Here is a 17,269-nt window from a genome sequence, read left to right on the forward strand (position 1 = left end):
GGAAAAGTTAGTTTTGACATTTTCAAAACAGATCAGTTTGGCATTTTGTTTGTTGAAATGAAAAGTTTCATTTCATTTCAAAATGACATTCCAAATGTTTTCTTTGATGCAAATAACATTTTTTTGATTTTTCATTTTTGTGAGAAATACTGAAAAAATTCAGTTTCTGTCTGAAACATTGATTTTTTTCTCTTTTTAATAATTTGAGTCTTTGCTTCTGGTAACTGAACTGAAAAAAAAAATCAACAATTCACTCAGTTCTACTCAGGAGATCCCAAAACAGACAGAGTTTTGTAGAGCTGACAAATTAATTGCATGGCTATCCTTGCTGAATCTTATCCAAACATGCCGGAGACCAGCAAGTCATTCTAAGACAGAGGTTACTGCCCTACTCAGCATAAAAGAGAGGCCACTAATTTCTTTCCTTCAGTATCTCCCAATGAATTTGAATGGTGGTCCACAACTTCATAAAAAAAAACAAAACAGTACTAGCATTGCACAAATCCTCCAATTTATCACAAAGATTGGTTACTGATTTACACAAATTTATGGATTACAAGTCACAGAATATCAGGTTTGGAAGGGACCTCAGGAGATCATCCAGTCCAACCCCCTTGCTCAAAGCAGGACCAATTCCCAGACAGATTTTTGCCCCAGATCCCTAAATGACCCCCCTCAAGGATTGAACTCACAACCCTGGGTTTACCAGGCCACTGCTCAAACCACTGAGCTATCCCTCACTCTGTAATAAAAACACTGACATGAGTCAATGTTGTCTCATCCCTCGTTCTATCTTGCTCTCCTGGAGGCCCACGCCATTCAAATCCAGTCTGCCCTTATGAGCTAGGGACACTTCAAAATTAGCAAAGGCTCTCTTTTATTCTGAGTCTACATCTCATTCCAGTAGTCTACTAGGCTTCCTTCAGCATTTGCTAGTTGAAAAGCTACAGAGTCTGCCATTCTAATCTAATTGTCATAAAACCCTTACGCTTGTGGTTTACAAGTAACCACTATAGTTTTAGATGAACTAGTGAATGAGGACAAAACCCAGGCAGACTGCTGGAAGATATAGTATTTAATTGTGATTCTTTTTTTTTTTTTTTTAATGTGTCTATATTGCTCTAGGTGTACGTACCAGTTTAAAAAAAAAAAAAAGGAAAGCTACTGAACTGTGCCTCATTACAGCTACCATTCAGAAATTAAACAGCAAGAGTGTTCCTTTCGCTCACCTCGCCTCAAAAGCTTGAGCAAAGAGACAAGATTTGCTATATGCCCTGAGAGCCAGCAGAATGGCTTTGATGGGCTACACAAAGGAATGGAGTGAGCGCCAGAGTAGGGGACCTTTCACAGAAGACACTATACCAGCAACACCTCTCATTTAAGGCCTCAACTCTGAAAAACATATGCTTAACTGATTTGCTCAATAGGGGTTGTTTGGTAAATTGGGGCCTAAACACTAAGGCACTTCAAATTATCTCAACCACTACAGTACTGAACAAGGAAATTCTCAAATAGCTAGGTCCTATTCTTAGGATTTTCAGACCAAAATTAAAATATCAAATTTTATCCAGAAACCAACTAGAATCCAGTACAGATCATGGAGTGCAGATCATATGGTACCACAATAACATGACCCCTGGGAACACACACTACAAGGAAGTGATCTGCCAAGTTCTGCTCATAACAGAGCCAAATATAATGCACTGGAAAGCTACAGGAAGAGAAAACATTTATTTTACCAGGGTTTTGGATTTTCTAGACAACATGAGGCAGGATGATTATGTTCCCACTTACTACCTGGTCAACTGTTAACAGTTAATAATTTATAAGATTTCACAAGCAAGCAGAGAACCCTGTAGATTTCATTTAATAAAATCTATGTAGTGGATATTAAAGTAACAGATTGCAACCTATTTCCTAACAAGTCTATTGGATAAACAAAAGGTATTGGAAATTTCAACCCACTCTGTTCTGTACTGTTATTTCTTTAATTGATAATGTTGTATCCATACTAATCTGGTGCAACATTAATGCAGGAGTTCTGGACTACGTTCACTAACCTGAGAGGTTTGCTCCATAATTATTTAACTCCTCGCCACCAGGGTAACACCTTTTTCCTGAGAAAAGCCAATATATTGCCTACCCATGACTATTACCACACATACAAGCCACATCTTCCTAGGCTGAAGGACTTTAAGGTGAGACATCAAAAAGAAACAAGTGAAAGTATGGAAGTTGGGTTGGGAAGAGAAAGGACCCCTTAAAATACACACAATACCACTTGCAACCACTAAGAAAGAGGTGGTTTCTCAAGTAGCCAGGTCCAAAGCCTTTTAGGGTTTTACAGAGCAAAATTAACACATTGAATTTCACCCAGAAACCAACTAGAAACCGGTACAGACCATAGACTGCAGATCACAGAATACCACCATAACATGACCCCTGTGTTTCCAAAAACCACGGATCAGTCTAGTTACTCATAAAATCTTATCTCAACACTTTGACAAAATTGGAGTCACTCCAGAACATACTGCTCCTTCAAATCTTTGTGAGTGAAGGGTGTTGTAAAGCACTAAAGCTTCACAGGTGCAAAATGTACTGGGACACATTCAGAACCATGGTCCCACAGCACTGTCAAGTTTGAGCAGATCCATGTGTGACAATTTTACTGACAGTCATCAGCTTTCCCCTCGTGGTACTCCGGAGCAATGACAGCAGGCTTGGGAGAGACAGGAGCCTATCAGAGGCAGGGTGAGGGTGTACTGAGGGTACAGGAGGGAATTGGGCACTTCTAGATCAATTGGTGGGAGAATTGAGTTGAAGCCTGTGGAAGAAACTTCAGCAGCCCAGCTCCATCTACCCCATTCCCTATTAAATGCCTCTGTTTTGTCCCCGTACCTTGTCCCTCCATTTCCATACAAACCACTGAGGCCCTCCTCCTCCCCATGGGAGTTTCATGCTGGCCTGGAACTAGCAGGGGGAGCAGAGCGGCCATTTACCACTTCAGAAGTCAGTGCCACTGCAGCCAATGCTGGCCAGAAGGAGCAATTGTATATAATGCTCACAATACTGCTGAAAGCTTGCACTGATAGTTGGAATATGGGCAGACCCCACAGGACTGCTGAGCATGAGTTGTGGAAGGCGACTGACACACCGCAGTTTTGCATGCAGCACTAGGGATGTAAACACAAGATAGCTTTTTTGCTACACTTCACACATCCGCACCGTGAAACCCTAGTGTTCAGTGCCTCAGATAAAACTTGTGAGTGTTTAATCTAGTTGCAGTTGACAGTGTAATGTAGGTGTGATGTGGATGGCCTCCAGATGTAGTAACAAACATCCATAGGTTTAAGAACATTGATCCTTCTGGGTGGGTTCTGGCTACTATTAGTCAGAATTTCTTCTGAGTATTTATAAGACAGTTTAGTCTCCGTGAGTTGACAATTGAAAGGTTATTGAAAAGAGAAACCATGAAGATTTTCTGTCTGATGGTAACATCAAAATTCCTTCACAAATCCAATCACTCTACTGCCCTGCAAAAGTGTTATAGAACCAAATACTACTTTTGTGAGATGTGACCTGAGCTTTCTCCAGTTATTTAATTAGTTTATGCTAACCTGCTTCATCGGCAGAGCAGTGAGCGTGCACAGTATATTATGTTGAATCTGGGCGGCTGGAAGAAGCTTCAGGACTACAGTGGAGACCAGTTACAAACTGAACAGATGCAGTCTGCATCACAGAGACAGAGAGGGCTTGCTAATAACACTGGTCTAAACAGGGAAACCTCCACCAGTTACAATTTAGAATGGCAGTAAATATGGGTGTGAAGTAAAGAGAATGGCTTAGGTATCCAAATATCAGGTCTGAAGTACTTTGGAGTCACTGCTTTCATTCTTTGAATGCACAGCTCAGCCTTTTACTCTGTTGAGGTACATACAAATAGGTTTTTGCAAATGAGTGTGTGACTGTACTTGTGTGGTCCTAGAGTATCAATCTTTTGGATGAAACAAACCATAAGTTCTCTCTGCTTCAGGAGACTATTAAAGATTCACTAAGGCTTTTCATAAGAATGTTTTCACCAGTGTCTGTAGATAAATGGTCCGCCTCTTGCTGCTGGATTGCATGCCAGTCCTCTGGATGAGAGATCCCACAGGTCCTGGGGTGCTGTATTTGAGTAATAGTAACAGCATTTGATTTCCAAACTAAACAGATTTTGGCTTCTAGTGCATTGCCTGCTCAAACCCTACATATACTCATCCCGATGAACAATGGCAGCTTTAGAACAAAGGAGCCAGCGGGTACACGGAGAGTTCATTCTTTCTAGTTCCAAGCAGTAGCAAAAGGGAATCAAGGAAAAATCCTCGACTTTTGAGAACAATCTCAAAGACCTTAAGAACTAAAAAGGGAGCAGAAGCTACATCTCAAACCAGTTTTGAAAGCAGATTACCAATGGGGCAGGTTATGTCTCAGCAATCTACCTGTATTTGCAAACATGTCAAATTCATAAATCCTGAACAGCTATATAAGACTAACAGAAAATTATTTTTGGAAGTTTACTTTGCTATGGAGCATGGGAAGAAATGTGAATGCTGGGCTGTAGGAGGGGAAATAGCGTAGTCTGCCATTTCTTAAATTTGAAAAGCAACAAAGCAAGACAAAGTTGGAGCATAAGGGGCCTGGGCTCCATGAAGAACTGCAGAAGAGTGCTCTACATCAAGTGCAGATGTGGGGCTTGGAGAGGGGAAGGAAGCTGCAGAATTAGTTAGTGTTGGGCTGGGGACACAGAATTAATTAGCGTTTATGTTTCTTTGCAGGGGAGCTGGAAGCTTCTGCGTCATCAGGTAATAGAATGCAAATGTATATATTTCTATTCAAATTGAAGGGGTGGATTGAGACGATTTCACTTCCTCTAAAAGTAAACCTCTTCTGTAATTACCCTTGATAGGCCAGTCTTCTCTGGAGCTCATAAAAAGTGCTTCTGAAGAACAGTATTTGCTTTTGGAATGTGTGCTGCGTCACATATATTATTCTGGAAGAAAGTTCAGGTATTTTCTGCAAGTGCATTTAGCATTAAACTTTCCCAAGTTATGATTATGGGAAAGTGTTAACTGAGAAAAAACAAACAGATTAACATATGTATCAGCTATTTCTGCAACTATGTGCACCTCGGTACATAAGGTTTATTGCCCAAGGTGAGAGGGCCATGGAAGATTTATATCAGAGCTTTTGTTCCTATATTCACAGCATGCCATGTATACAGAGGACAAATTTCGCAGAATGAAATTAAAGCAGTTCCCTCGCTCCCTGCTCTCTTTACATATGGGTATCAGAAAGTGGAGAGGACCAATTTTATGTCTTCCTTTAAGGGAGGACCCACCCATCCTGTTAATTGACAGATCAGAATAAAAGGTTGAAAATACAAAGATATTACATTACATATGCTGCTTTCTGGAGGTGAGGTGCGAGGCAACCAGTACTTTGAAAGTCAGAAATCCTTGGTCAAGTAACAATGCAGTTTTCTACTTCTTGTGAACAAAACCAACTAACCCCAGACAAGTTCAGCAGTAGGAAAATATTCTATCTACACATAACAAAGGAGTATGTACCTATTTATCAATGCTTGAAAAATTACAAATAAGGGCATTTGGAGATAGAGACACTTTTCTGAAGAACAGAATGGATAACACATGAGTAAGGCTACGATTTAGTCACAAGTATTTTAGTAAAAGCCATGGGCAATAACCAAAAAGTCACGGCCAGTAACCTGACCATGACTTTTACTAATAATACCCCTAACTAAATCTTAGGTGCTGCAGGGGAGGGTGGGTGGGAAGAGAGTACTCTGGTGCTCGCTTCTGCTCCTGGGGGTGCGGGGCAGCCCAGGGCTCTGCTGCCACTGCTGCTCTGGGCAGGGGTGGACTGGGGTGCCGCTGCTGCTCTCAGACTGCTGCTCCGGGGCAGTGCCCAAGACCAGTTGCCTGGGGCTGCCAGAGCAGCAGCCGGTGTGGCTGACCCCAGGGCTGCCCCAGCTGCTTGGGCGACTCTGGGGTCAGCTGCACCAGCCGCTGCAGCTGTGGAAGTCACAGAGGTCCCGGAAAGTCACGGAATCCGTGAAAGACTTGCAGCCTTACATATGAGTAACTCATACAATATATATATATATATATATATATATATATATATATATATATATATATATTGGTGTTTGCCCTCTACACAGGGATAATTCTTGTCCATGGCACCTACAGGCAGTAGTGGAAGGGAAAATAAGATGAAAAGCTTCTAATTAAAACTTGTCTGTTTAGTTCATTGTCACACTAAATTCACAACCCCAGACTGTTGCTCCTGCGTGGAGTTTTTGTTGTTTTTGACCTACTTCAAGGGATCCTGCATTTCCAGTTTCCTAATCATGGATTCTTCTACTCCAAGTTTAAAAGGAATATTTGAAAAAGAAAGTTTAATAAGAATACAGAATATTTCAGAGATTACTATGGCTAAAGACAAGCTAATGGCTGCTGGGAATTTCAGTCCATTGCATCCTAGAGGGTCATTTGATCGACAGCTGTCCCAAGACACTAAGCATCTTACAAATGATTCTGGGTATTCTGGAAATACAAGGCAGGATAGAATAAGTGGGGGAGGAGTAGGAAGGGATGGGTATTTGCCTAACATTTAACCACAAAAGATTTATAGCAAAACTTATTATACAACAATAATCATGCTGCGAAGAGCAGGAAATTCTCAGCAAGAACAAATCTGTTGCTAGACAAAACCATAAATACTAATTTAATACATACATGCTGTATAGTATTGTGTGTAGATTAACACAACTGCCAGACCCACCCTACGGGCCCATTGTTCACCTACAGCGTAGCTGCTGTTTTTACTTGGTTCACATCTTCCTTTGAACATGTAGACTACAATATGCACACTGCCAGTGTTAACTGAAGCATGCACAGAAGAGATCAAATAATGAGGAAGCATAAAAGAACAGCCTAGGCTATTCTATGATGACACATATATGATACATCCTTCAGCTGGTGCCAGAAGCAAAGCTGCTACCGTTTGACCAAGTAGAGGTTTTCCTTCTGGGACTGCTCACAAAGCATGATTTTTATCTCATTGCTTCCACTCTAGTTCCTGCGCTACATAAACAAAGGTAGAAATATCTGCATCTTACATGCTCTGAGAATGTGCAGTATCATGTATCAGGTAGAGATAATTCAGTCCGATTTTTTAGAAAGTTATACCCCGCCCCCAATTACTGTTGTAGTAATTCAGTATTTCTGAAGAAACACACACACACATACACACAAAAGCGGCTCAACCAAATTAAAGTAAGGAATTATTTTGACATGGTCTATTTACTTGGACAAATAGATTTTACAGTCTATAGAGAAGAATGTGGCAGTAGACATCTTAAAATAAATCCAGTTCAGTAGATTTATGTTTTATTATTAACACTTAACCATGACTCTTGGCAAGTAAAATACAGGGAGCAACATAATAGGACATTTTCCCCCTGGAAGTTATGTTGATCAAATATGTTTCTTCCTCCCTCTACCATGAAAGTAAATTTTACTATGGGAATTTGCTGAAGGCTCTTACAATTTAAATAATCTAGTTGTCCTGTTTATATTAACACACGTAAAATCTCAATTTCATGTACCAAAACGTCAAACAATGCAGCAAGTTATACATTTTATGTCACACGTCTTAATGTAATCCTAAAAGGCTCGTGTTTGGTATTAAACCAGTGCAAATTCATATATTGTGTTTCCACAGAAGCCATTATAAAAATATATTTTCAAAACTCAAGGCCCTTATCTTTTCCTCTCAAGTACAGTTTTACAAATAAAGTGAACCACAAATTTGTTTGTGAAAATAAGTAAGTCAGAACGAGGACCAAGTCATCTTTCCTTAAGTCTCACTGTAAAAATAATGGAACAGCCATAAACCCCCATCCTTTTCTACATAATAGTCAGTCTCTCACACACACACACCCACTTAAAAAAAACATTTAGGTTGCAAAGTCAAGCACTCAGAAGTCAGGAAATGTCAGAATTAAGGTTGCCTGTGAAATCTTAATTTGGCCCCTTTGTGTATATGCATTATGATATAGTCTTTATTTACATGCTCATGTACTCTTTTTCACAGACCCTTGTCTCATTCAGTGCATAGGATGGACTGTGCTCAGTTAGAGTTATTAATCCAATATTTTGTTTTATCCTCATTGCTCAATGTGTGGCCCTACGCCCAATTTACTGCAGATTATTCAAACCCTGCTCTGAAACAAAATTATTAATTTCCTCACGGGCTTTTCTACAGCACACAGCACCATAGCATCTGAGTGCTTCACAAAACCTCTGCACCATGAGTGGGTAGGACTACACAACACCCATTTTACTTTGGGAACTGAGGCACAGAAAGATTAAAGTCAAAAGTACTCACTAATTTTGGTAGTCCAATATGAGAAGCCTAGGGCCTGATTTTTCAGAGAACTTCAGCACTTTATATGTTGAAGATTCTGCTCCCATTGATTTCAGTGGCAGCTGTGAGTACTCACCTGTTCTGCAAATCAGGCCCCAAGGTGTCAGGCTGCAATCTGGCATTTTCTGAGCCTCGAATGCTTGACTTTGCAACCTTAATAATGTTCTTTTAAAATAAGAAATTACACACAAAAACAAACTGAAAAAAAAATAGAATTTCCCTCACATGCCACCATATTGGCACTACATGGTTCATCAGAAGGAGTTGGAACTTTTAGAGAATCATAAAGACCTCTGCCAATTGGGCTAATGGAGTAACTGATGGCAATAGTAGGTTGTCATCTTCTATGTGGACCACCATTACACAAGCTTTACCAGTGGGTTTCAAAGATATTTTATGATAGCAGAGTAATGGTGATCGAGACGTAGGAAACTTGGAGTCCATTTCGGGCTCTGGAGGGACTATGCTCTAGTGGGCACAGACTCTTTTGTCCATTTTCCCGAAGTCTGACTCCTTTTGCCCCATCCTCTTGTTTTCGTCCCGTCTTTTTCTTACAACTGGCTCATCATCCCAGTCCCACGCTTGATTACTTAGGCTCCTCATACCAGTCTCCTTGCCAGCCAGTTCTACCCTCCTCCAGGTTTGCTGTCCTAGGCCCAATCTCTCCTACTCCACACTCAATGCCGGTTTCTCTCTGTCCTGCTCTCAGTCAGAATTTCCCTCCCCACCTGCCAGTAACAATTTCACCAGACTCTTTGTCATAATATAGTCTTTCCCTGCTCCCTGCTTCAGCTTTTGTCCCCTCTGCATTCATATTAGTTGGCTTTCTTCTCCACACTGCATGGGTGCCAGCTGAGGGGGATGGTGTGAGAGGTAACTGACAGCACGGGAGATACTGGCTCCCTGCTCTCAGTTCCAAGGCCTGGTCCCATCCTGAGAAGTTAGGAACAGCCATTATGGAGCAAGTCCTGTTGGGACCCCCACTGCCCTGGGCTGGAGCATGTTCAGTCACTCTGCGGGAATGGTGCATCTACAGTCCGGAGAGCGTCAGGAGCTGCGAGAGGGTTGAACATGCTCAGCGCTGATAGAATTGTCAAGAGGTTTTTGCTGTTAATTCTAGCAAGTCTCTAATGAACATGTGTGAACTGTGATTTTTTTTCAGGGAACATACAGAACTTGACTGAATTTGGGCAGATTTTTACAGGGATGGCAAAAGGCACATCCCTAACAAAGGCCACCTCCCACTCCCCCCCACCAAATGTCACGTCTCTGCTCCAAAGCATTGAGGCACTAGAGCATTTCAAAGAAAAGTCTCAAAGGTTTATTTTACAAGTATTTTTCCCTAGCCTCATTCCTGGAAGTGGCTGAATAGTTTTGGCTGAAATTTTCCAAACCAATTCAGCTTGAAAAAACCAGTCACCCCGCCTGGAAAATTTTAACCAAAAGAGTTGAAGTTTAGCAAAGATATAAGCAATTGAAAACAATGTATTATAATGGGAAGTGTCAGGCAACCTTAATAGGTGGCACTACCAGCCCTGTCTATCATTAAAGGTATAGGAGAAAGTGGACAAGATAGCTAAAACATTTCCTTCTGTTAATGGAAATTACATTCCCTCTTTTGAAAGATCTATTTAGCTTGGTTTGCTTTGTTGTTTAAAGGAACTGGTGAACCTTTCCATATGGACAGCCTTGATGGTAGATGGCTTCAACAAAGATACACCCTGAGCGGTCCTAGCGTAAGGTTCCTTACTCTACCCACCAATGGTGCCTTGAGTCCCCAAGATGCCGGCACCACCTCAAGCAGGGAAAGGACAGTTCAGTCTTCGTGTCCATTCTGTTCTACGCCTTTTTGCTAAGATGGTAATACCTGTGCACTAGGAACACGACAACCAATTTAATGGAACCAACATCGTATGATAAATTCTTAGTGTTAGCAACAATGAGAGTTGGTCAAGAACAAGTGCTTTAAGACTTGGTCTACACAAGTGAAATGTAGCACAATTGTTGAGACTGGTTCAATTCCATCAACATGGAAAGCCCTAGCATGGATACAACCACAGCTGACACCAACACTTTAAGTGCTGTGTTGGTTAGACCTACTCTAAAAACTGGTTAGCTAACACACTGCCTAAAGGAATCATGACAGATATAATAGGGCTTCCAGGCTTGCTAACTCTGGTGGAACTAATTGTCACTGGGGGGCTACCACAGCTCCCCGGCTCCAATCATGTGCCGTCACGCCCAGTATCAGCAAAAGGTTTATTTTTATAACAAAAGTTAACAAACAAATAGAGCGCAGTCTTCAATACCTGGCCCACAGGCTTCAGGGCCACCCCTCCCAGGGATCTCTGGTGCTCCAATTGCTTGGAACTTCCTCCCCTGTGCCAGCTCTCCTCCCGTCTTGGAGCTGCAACTGCAGGGTTGCTTCCTGGAGCACTTGGCCCCCTTGCTCAAGGGACCCTTCACAGGAGTTGGCTCCACTCCAGCGTGGCTTTGCTTCCAGGGATCAGCCTGTCTCAGTCCTTCCTCTTCCCAGCTGTTTACTACCAGGCCTTTATAGGCCCAGGTGTATCCCAGCCCTCTTTAATTAGCTGGGTGAGGGTCACCTGCTCCAGTCCAGGGGAGATGAGCTCAGTCGCTCCACAGAGACCAGCTGCCCTGTGACACTAACTTTGTGCAAATTTTTCCTAGTGTAGACAAGGCCCATATTTTTTGCTATTAGAAGTAAACCAAAAATGATAGCTTGAGATACTATTTTAACAAATGGAGAAGCTATACATAACCTATAGTACAGTATTATCCTTTCTGTCCTTAAGATGCAGAACCACTCAACACAAAAAAAATTTACACAAATCTGTGCTCAGTGGTGATTCATTCTGACATAAAACTTTCAAAATACACTGTGGAGGACAAATGTAGTTCCTTACCTTTCTGGTAAGTGGCACTTCAATAGGGACAGGGACAACTTCCGCCAGTAGGCAGCCATAAAATGCTACCATAAAAGCAGCAGGATCATTGTTAGGAAATACGAGTGCTACCTGAAACAGAGAGAGACAAGTTAAAATTTACATTGTCAAAAATCGATTACAGATTTCAGTGTAGTGTACATTAAAAACAGCTTCCACATTCCTTTTGAAAAGCTATTAATATTTAAAAATGGCTCTGATATAATGCACTTTACTGTGTTCCACCTAAACTTCCCCCTCCTTATATACAGGTACCACTATTGAACATTTAAGAACTGAATCACGAGTGAGAAGGAGTTTGTTCTCTCTTATACACATTCCTTTTTGTGAGCATCTCCACTTAGGCACTTGTACTTACATACATGCTGCATTTTAAATTGTTAGCCAGTTTCATCTGAGCTTTAGTTTACCAATGACTTGATTGAGGTTCAGCTTTGGAGCAAATATGATGAATGTAATTTTAAATAGATGTTTTATATCCTAAAAAAATTAAATTAGGCTACTGAAAACAGAAATGGGTTTATGTCCATCCAGAGTAACCGAACACATCGTACCATTGTGCCAACTATTCCCAGCCTTATGTTTTGTCTGCTTGCAACAACTAAAGCCTCCTGCAAGTTTGAAGAAGAGGTTTAGCCTATGCTCTATTAGGCCAATGCAGAAACAATAAATGCTACAATGAAGGCAGGATCCTGAAGTTCCTACCCTACTCAGATGCCTCAAACTAAGCAAGTTTAGGGCCAAGGCTTACTGAAACAAGAGAACTTTAGAGAATCTTATCTAACATGTGACTTTTTTATTTTTGTTGCAGGATGATGGGTGACTTTTAAAAAACAAGTAGAGGGCATCTAAAACAATTAAACAAGATAAGAGATACACTGAAATTTGATGTTCACTTACATGTGCACAAAATGTCTGTTAACAGAAGAGTTAAAGTTTGTTTTAAGACTACTTTATACTAGAAGGAACAATTACTGTTATAATTTAAGAATAAGTTTAATTAACCTAACATACTGCATACATTACCTTTTCTTAGTTTATTTTGGACAGAAATATTTTTCTACTAATTTAATTTATTATTTATATTCTTCCCCGCATTTTATTTCTCCCAGTTTAAACAACTAACAAACAGACTAGCCAATTTCTTTTTGAAGTTCTTGTTCAATGCAAGATGAACACTGCAGTAATAACTGCAGAGGAATGTTAGAACGCGTTAATCTTTGGAGAAAAAATGACTTGATACATTTCCATTGCTCTTGTGTTTTGAAAAAATAGTTGGCCTATAGCTTACACTTTCTTCTTCTTCTTCCTTTATTCTGCTTTTTCTGGTGAGGGTTGCAGCAGCACATGGAGAGTAGGGAGGACCAGATCTCCTTTTCCTCCACAAGAGGTTCCAGCACCTCCTGAGGGATTCCCAGAGTTCCCAGGCCAGCCAGGAGATATAATCTTTCCAGCATGTCCTGGGTTGGGCTCCGGGCCTTCACCCAGTGGGACGTGCCCGGTAGAGTTCCAACAGAAGCCTCCCAGGAGGCATCCTTATCAGGTGCCCAAACCACCTCAACTGGCTCCTCGCGATCCGGAGGAGTAGTGGTTCTACTCTGAGGCTTTTCCAACTCCTCACCCTGTCTCGGAGAGTAAGCCCAGCAGAGAAACCTCATTTCCGCCGCTTGTACCCGCAATCTCATCTTTTCAGCCATTACCCAAAGTTCATGACCATAGGTGAAGACGGGGACACAGAGCGACCTGTAAACCGAGAGCTTTGTCTGACAGCTCCCACTTCTCCATAATGGATCAGTAAAGTGCCTGCATCACTGCTAGTGCTGCCCCAATCCGCCGGTAGATTTCCTGCTCGCGCTTCCCATCACTTGTGAACAAGACCCCTAGATACTTGAACTCTTCCACTAATGGCAGGTGCTCCCCCTCACCTTGAGAGAGAAGTCCACTTTCTTCTGGGAGAGGACCATGACCTCTGATTTGGAGGTGCTGATTCTCACTCAGCAGCAAAACTTTCGTGTTCGCATCCGAGATCACAAAGCTTACATTTTGGACAAATTATTTGTATAGGCTCCTTTTAAACCTATAAAATAGCCCCTGTCCTAAAGAACTCACGATCTAAAGAGGCAGCCTTCTCATGAAGGAGTGGAAGACAGATGCAACTCTTTTTTGTTAAGTAGTTTAGATGTAGGGCTTAGTGATGTTTTTATTCCAGTATAGTGGAGCCCAGTCTCTGGGAGTAGGTAAGTAGGGGGAGAGCAAGCAAATATGTCAGAGTAGATTCTGGCTGGCATTTTTAAAGGCACTTAAGGGAGTTAGGGGTGTATTGGGCACTCAAGTGCCTTAGGTGCTTTTGACTATCTCAGACACTAATCACTAACAAACCTGTAAAAATTAAAAAGGAGGAAAACAAAACAGACAGAAGTGTATCTAACCAGAGAGAAATATGTATAGATAGTAGATATTTCATAGAACTATGCTTTATTTTTGTTCAACACAGATACTGGGTACGAATAGCATGAGGTCAGACTTTAAGGAAGAGAAAAGGCATTTCAGAGTATTCCATATTGTGACCATAAGGAAACATTTTCGCTTTCATTTAGAAAAGACTGCAAATGTCCACCTGTATTTAATTTACTGCTATAAAACACTCAGCTATTGTCATATGATGTGAACTCCTATTTTGAAAGAAGTTAAAAAAGCTTTTATGGCACTGCAATGGGGAAAGTGAACAGAATATCTGCTCAGAACATGAGGTGTACAGGAGCATCTCATCTTCAATTTGAAATTATTTAAATTATAAAAGATGTTGGGCAAGATATTATACAATGCAAAGTATATGCTTTCACCACTCAGTTATAAACATGTAGTTTCACTGGAATCTACAGAGAGTTATTTTAGAATAAGAACTTCAATTGATTCAAACGAAGGGAAGACTTGTCTCAATCTTGCTAGAGTTTGAGCTTTAGGTCGGAATCACCAACAAATCCTTTTTAGGGTTAGGTAATCTTAGGGCTCACTGTGCAGTAATTTACTACAAAGAGACAGTTAATATAAGATATACGGATACAGTGTATCTGAACACTCCTCCTTTCACAGGATTCTTTATGCAAGTAAATTTAATGAGAATCAACAATTTGTTTGTCCTACTGTTACTTAGACTCTTTTGTAAATCAAAGAGAAAGAAAAGATTCTGTACATTGGTATTGGCTAAGTGCCACTGTGGAAAGAGACTTTGTTTAAACATCTGTTTAAAAAGACTCTTTAGTCTGATTCTTTATGTTTTATTTTTAAAATAAATTTAGGAAATATTTTTGAAAATTCTTTTATTTGGGAAACATTAACCATGCTCATTTTACAGAGGTTAAACAGTCGCCCTAAGGAACGTACTGCATACAACTATACATTTCTTGCATACAGTTCAAGGGGGCAAAGGCGTGAATTTGAGGCTCCTGCGGGTATTTCTACACAGCCACTATACACTTCCGGTGGCCTGTCCTATTTCGTTGATGGGTCCACCTTGCAGGGTCCCAGAGCACAGGCTCCAGCCCAAGGCCAGAAGTCTACACAGCAATGAAACACCTCACAGCTCAAACCCCGTGAGCCCGAGTCAGCTAGCATAGACCAGCCGTGGGTGTCTAGTTGCAGTGTAGACATACCTCTGCAAAATTACCTCAGGGTAAGTTCTGGAAGGCTTTATGGATAATGGGTTTTTTTGAGGATAGACTTGAATGAGTGGTTATTTAGTACATCAGAAAGGAAAGGACTTCCAAACTTTACATCTTCATAGAAGAATTAGTCTTCAAAACTCTGTGAGGAAGTAAGGCTGATATTACTATCTTCCTTTTACAGAGGACAGAGATAGATGGGAACCAGAATGTTTGACACTGAGTGTCAAAATATGGAAGCCCTCTCTGCTCTCTTCCCAACCTCAAAGACAACACTGAAGGATCGCCTAATTGACATGGACAGGTCAGCTTAGCTAATCATCCGTTCCATCAAGCATTGAGCATGCTCAGCTATAATGGGTATTCAGTTCAGTTTCTGTCCCAACCAGTTGGACTACTTGACATTTGGGTAGAGGTTGGGGATAGGGATGTTTGCACAGGGTTGTTTATATGTACTGACTTGCTGACACAAATTTTGGCAGCTTCTCAGTTGTACAGAGGCAGAAGAGGTTAATTGATTTGTCCAATGCTATACCAAATAAGGCAGTGGCAGCATTAGATCATGGAAGTACTTGAACCCAGTCCCACATTCAAAACTCTGATTGTTGCCTCAGGAAGCAAGCTCACACTTACAATTGTCTAAGAATTATGGTGTGCCCAGTTCTGCCGAAGGATGCTCACATTTTCATCTCATCTTAAGCAATGCCTCGTTTGCTTCCACCAACTCAGCAGCCACAAAGTCATTATATTAAATAAGTTTTACCATCTTGACAACATGGTCTATTATCCTCCATGCTCTTTGTATGCAAAAATCTTTGCTAAGAAGACTAGTTGTTCTTTCTTTTATCAAAAAATAAAAAAAAATGTTTTCACGGGAAAGCTTATTGCTGATTTTGCAACAAACTCAAGTTACTACTTAGTAAGTATTAAAGCAGATGATAATATAAACCACCACACAAATGGCCAGCCCTTCTATGGATAAAAAGCGACAGATTTTCTCCATATTTGATTTTATCACTTGTCAGAGTGTATTTAATGTCTATTAATAAACCATTGAGATACTTACCCTGTCTCCAGGTCGCACCATTGGTTCTTGTTTTGTGCCTAATTTATGCAGTATATTGTAAGCAACCTTCATACTTCTGGTCCAAAGTTTGCCTAGTAATAAATAATTTGTAAAATTAACTTTAAAATTATGCTTTAAACTTTACTTGTAAAATGATAAAGAAAAAATGCACCTCTAGACCGAAAGGACTAAATAGCAGGAACATTTAGGGTCAGACTTTGCTATTGGGTGCATACATGAGGCTCCTACTGAACCCAAAGGGAATATTGCGGATACATTTAAACACTGATGTTTATTTGAACATTTATCTATCATATGAAGCATTATAATAAAAATCTCAATCTCTCTTTATATTTTAAATTAATTTTTCCTTCAGTTCCTTTTCCTATATCTGCCAGGATCTGAACTCTGGGTTCTATTCTACTGCCTGCAGCACTCAACTGTTTTAAGTGGCTGAAGTATCATTCAGCCCAGACAGAGACAGATGGCTGTATCATCATTAATTGATGTAGGGCAGACACAGAAAGCTGAACTCCCACCCTGGCAGAACTATGCCGGGGTGGTCCCCTCCACCTCCCTCCAAAGACATGACCAGGACCCATGTGGCACATAACCCAAACCAAAGCCATATAGGCTAAGAGTGCAAAAGAACAATTCCAGGAAGATGCCAATCCTTCCCCAGGCCAAAGAAACTCCCTCGCCAGCAGGAGCTGGCACACAAGCAGCAGGACACCCCTGGACACGGATGATGTCATCAGGCTGCTTTTTACAGCTTTTATTCTGTACAGTCTTTCCCCTTGGCTACTAGCTGTTGCACCAACGTTGTCCCACAGTGTCTTCACCTCAGCTTCAGCTGCACCTGCTGTTTGTGCTCAGCCTCCTTCCCTCTCCCCTCCCCATTGCTCCCCTCCCTTTGCCTTTCCATTAACTAAATCCCTCACAATCAAGACCCCACCCAAAGAATTTTTTAAAAACAAGTTATGGCAGTAACATGACATTTATAAACAAACACTGATGGTTTGTATATTGTATCCCTTTCCCCCACTCTTTGTCTGTCTTGTCTAGTTAGACTATGTATGTGCTTC

The 17,269-nt window shown here is 41.0% G+C and overlaps 1 protein-coding gene across 5 annotated transcripts in view; it reads right to left on the reverse strand.

The window, feature by feature from the left end:
- Positions 1–17,269, reverse strand: part of DIP2C (disco interacting protein 2 homolog C) — a 480,496-nt gene that overhangs the window by 101,972 nt on the left and 361,255 nt on the right. For all 5 annotated transcript variants that reach the window (XM_050942214.1, XM_050942217.1, XM_050942216.1 and 2 more), the window contains 2 exons: positions 16,185–16,276; positions 11,418–11,528 (listed from right to left, as the gene is read on the reverse strand). In XM_050942214.1, coding sequence (XP_050798171.1) covers positions 11,418–11,528; positions 16,185–16,276 — 203 coding nt within the window. The remainder of the gene's footprint in view (positions 1–11,417; positions 11,529–16,184; positions 16,277–17,269) is intronic.

The sequence above is a fragment of the Gopherus flavomarginatus genome, chromosome 2 (assembly GCF_025201925.1).
Source record: "Gopherus flavomarginatus isolate rGopFla2 chromosome 2, rGopFla2.mat.asm, whole genome shotgun sequence".
Taxonomy (NCBI): domain Eukaryota; kingdom Metazoa; phylum Chordata; order Testudines; family Testudinidae; genus Gopherus; species Gopherus flavomarginatus.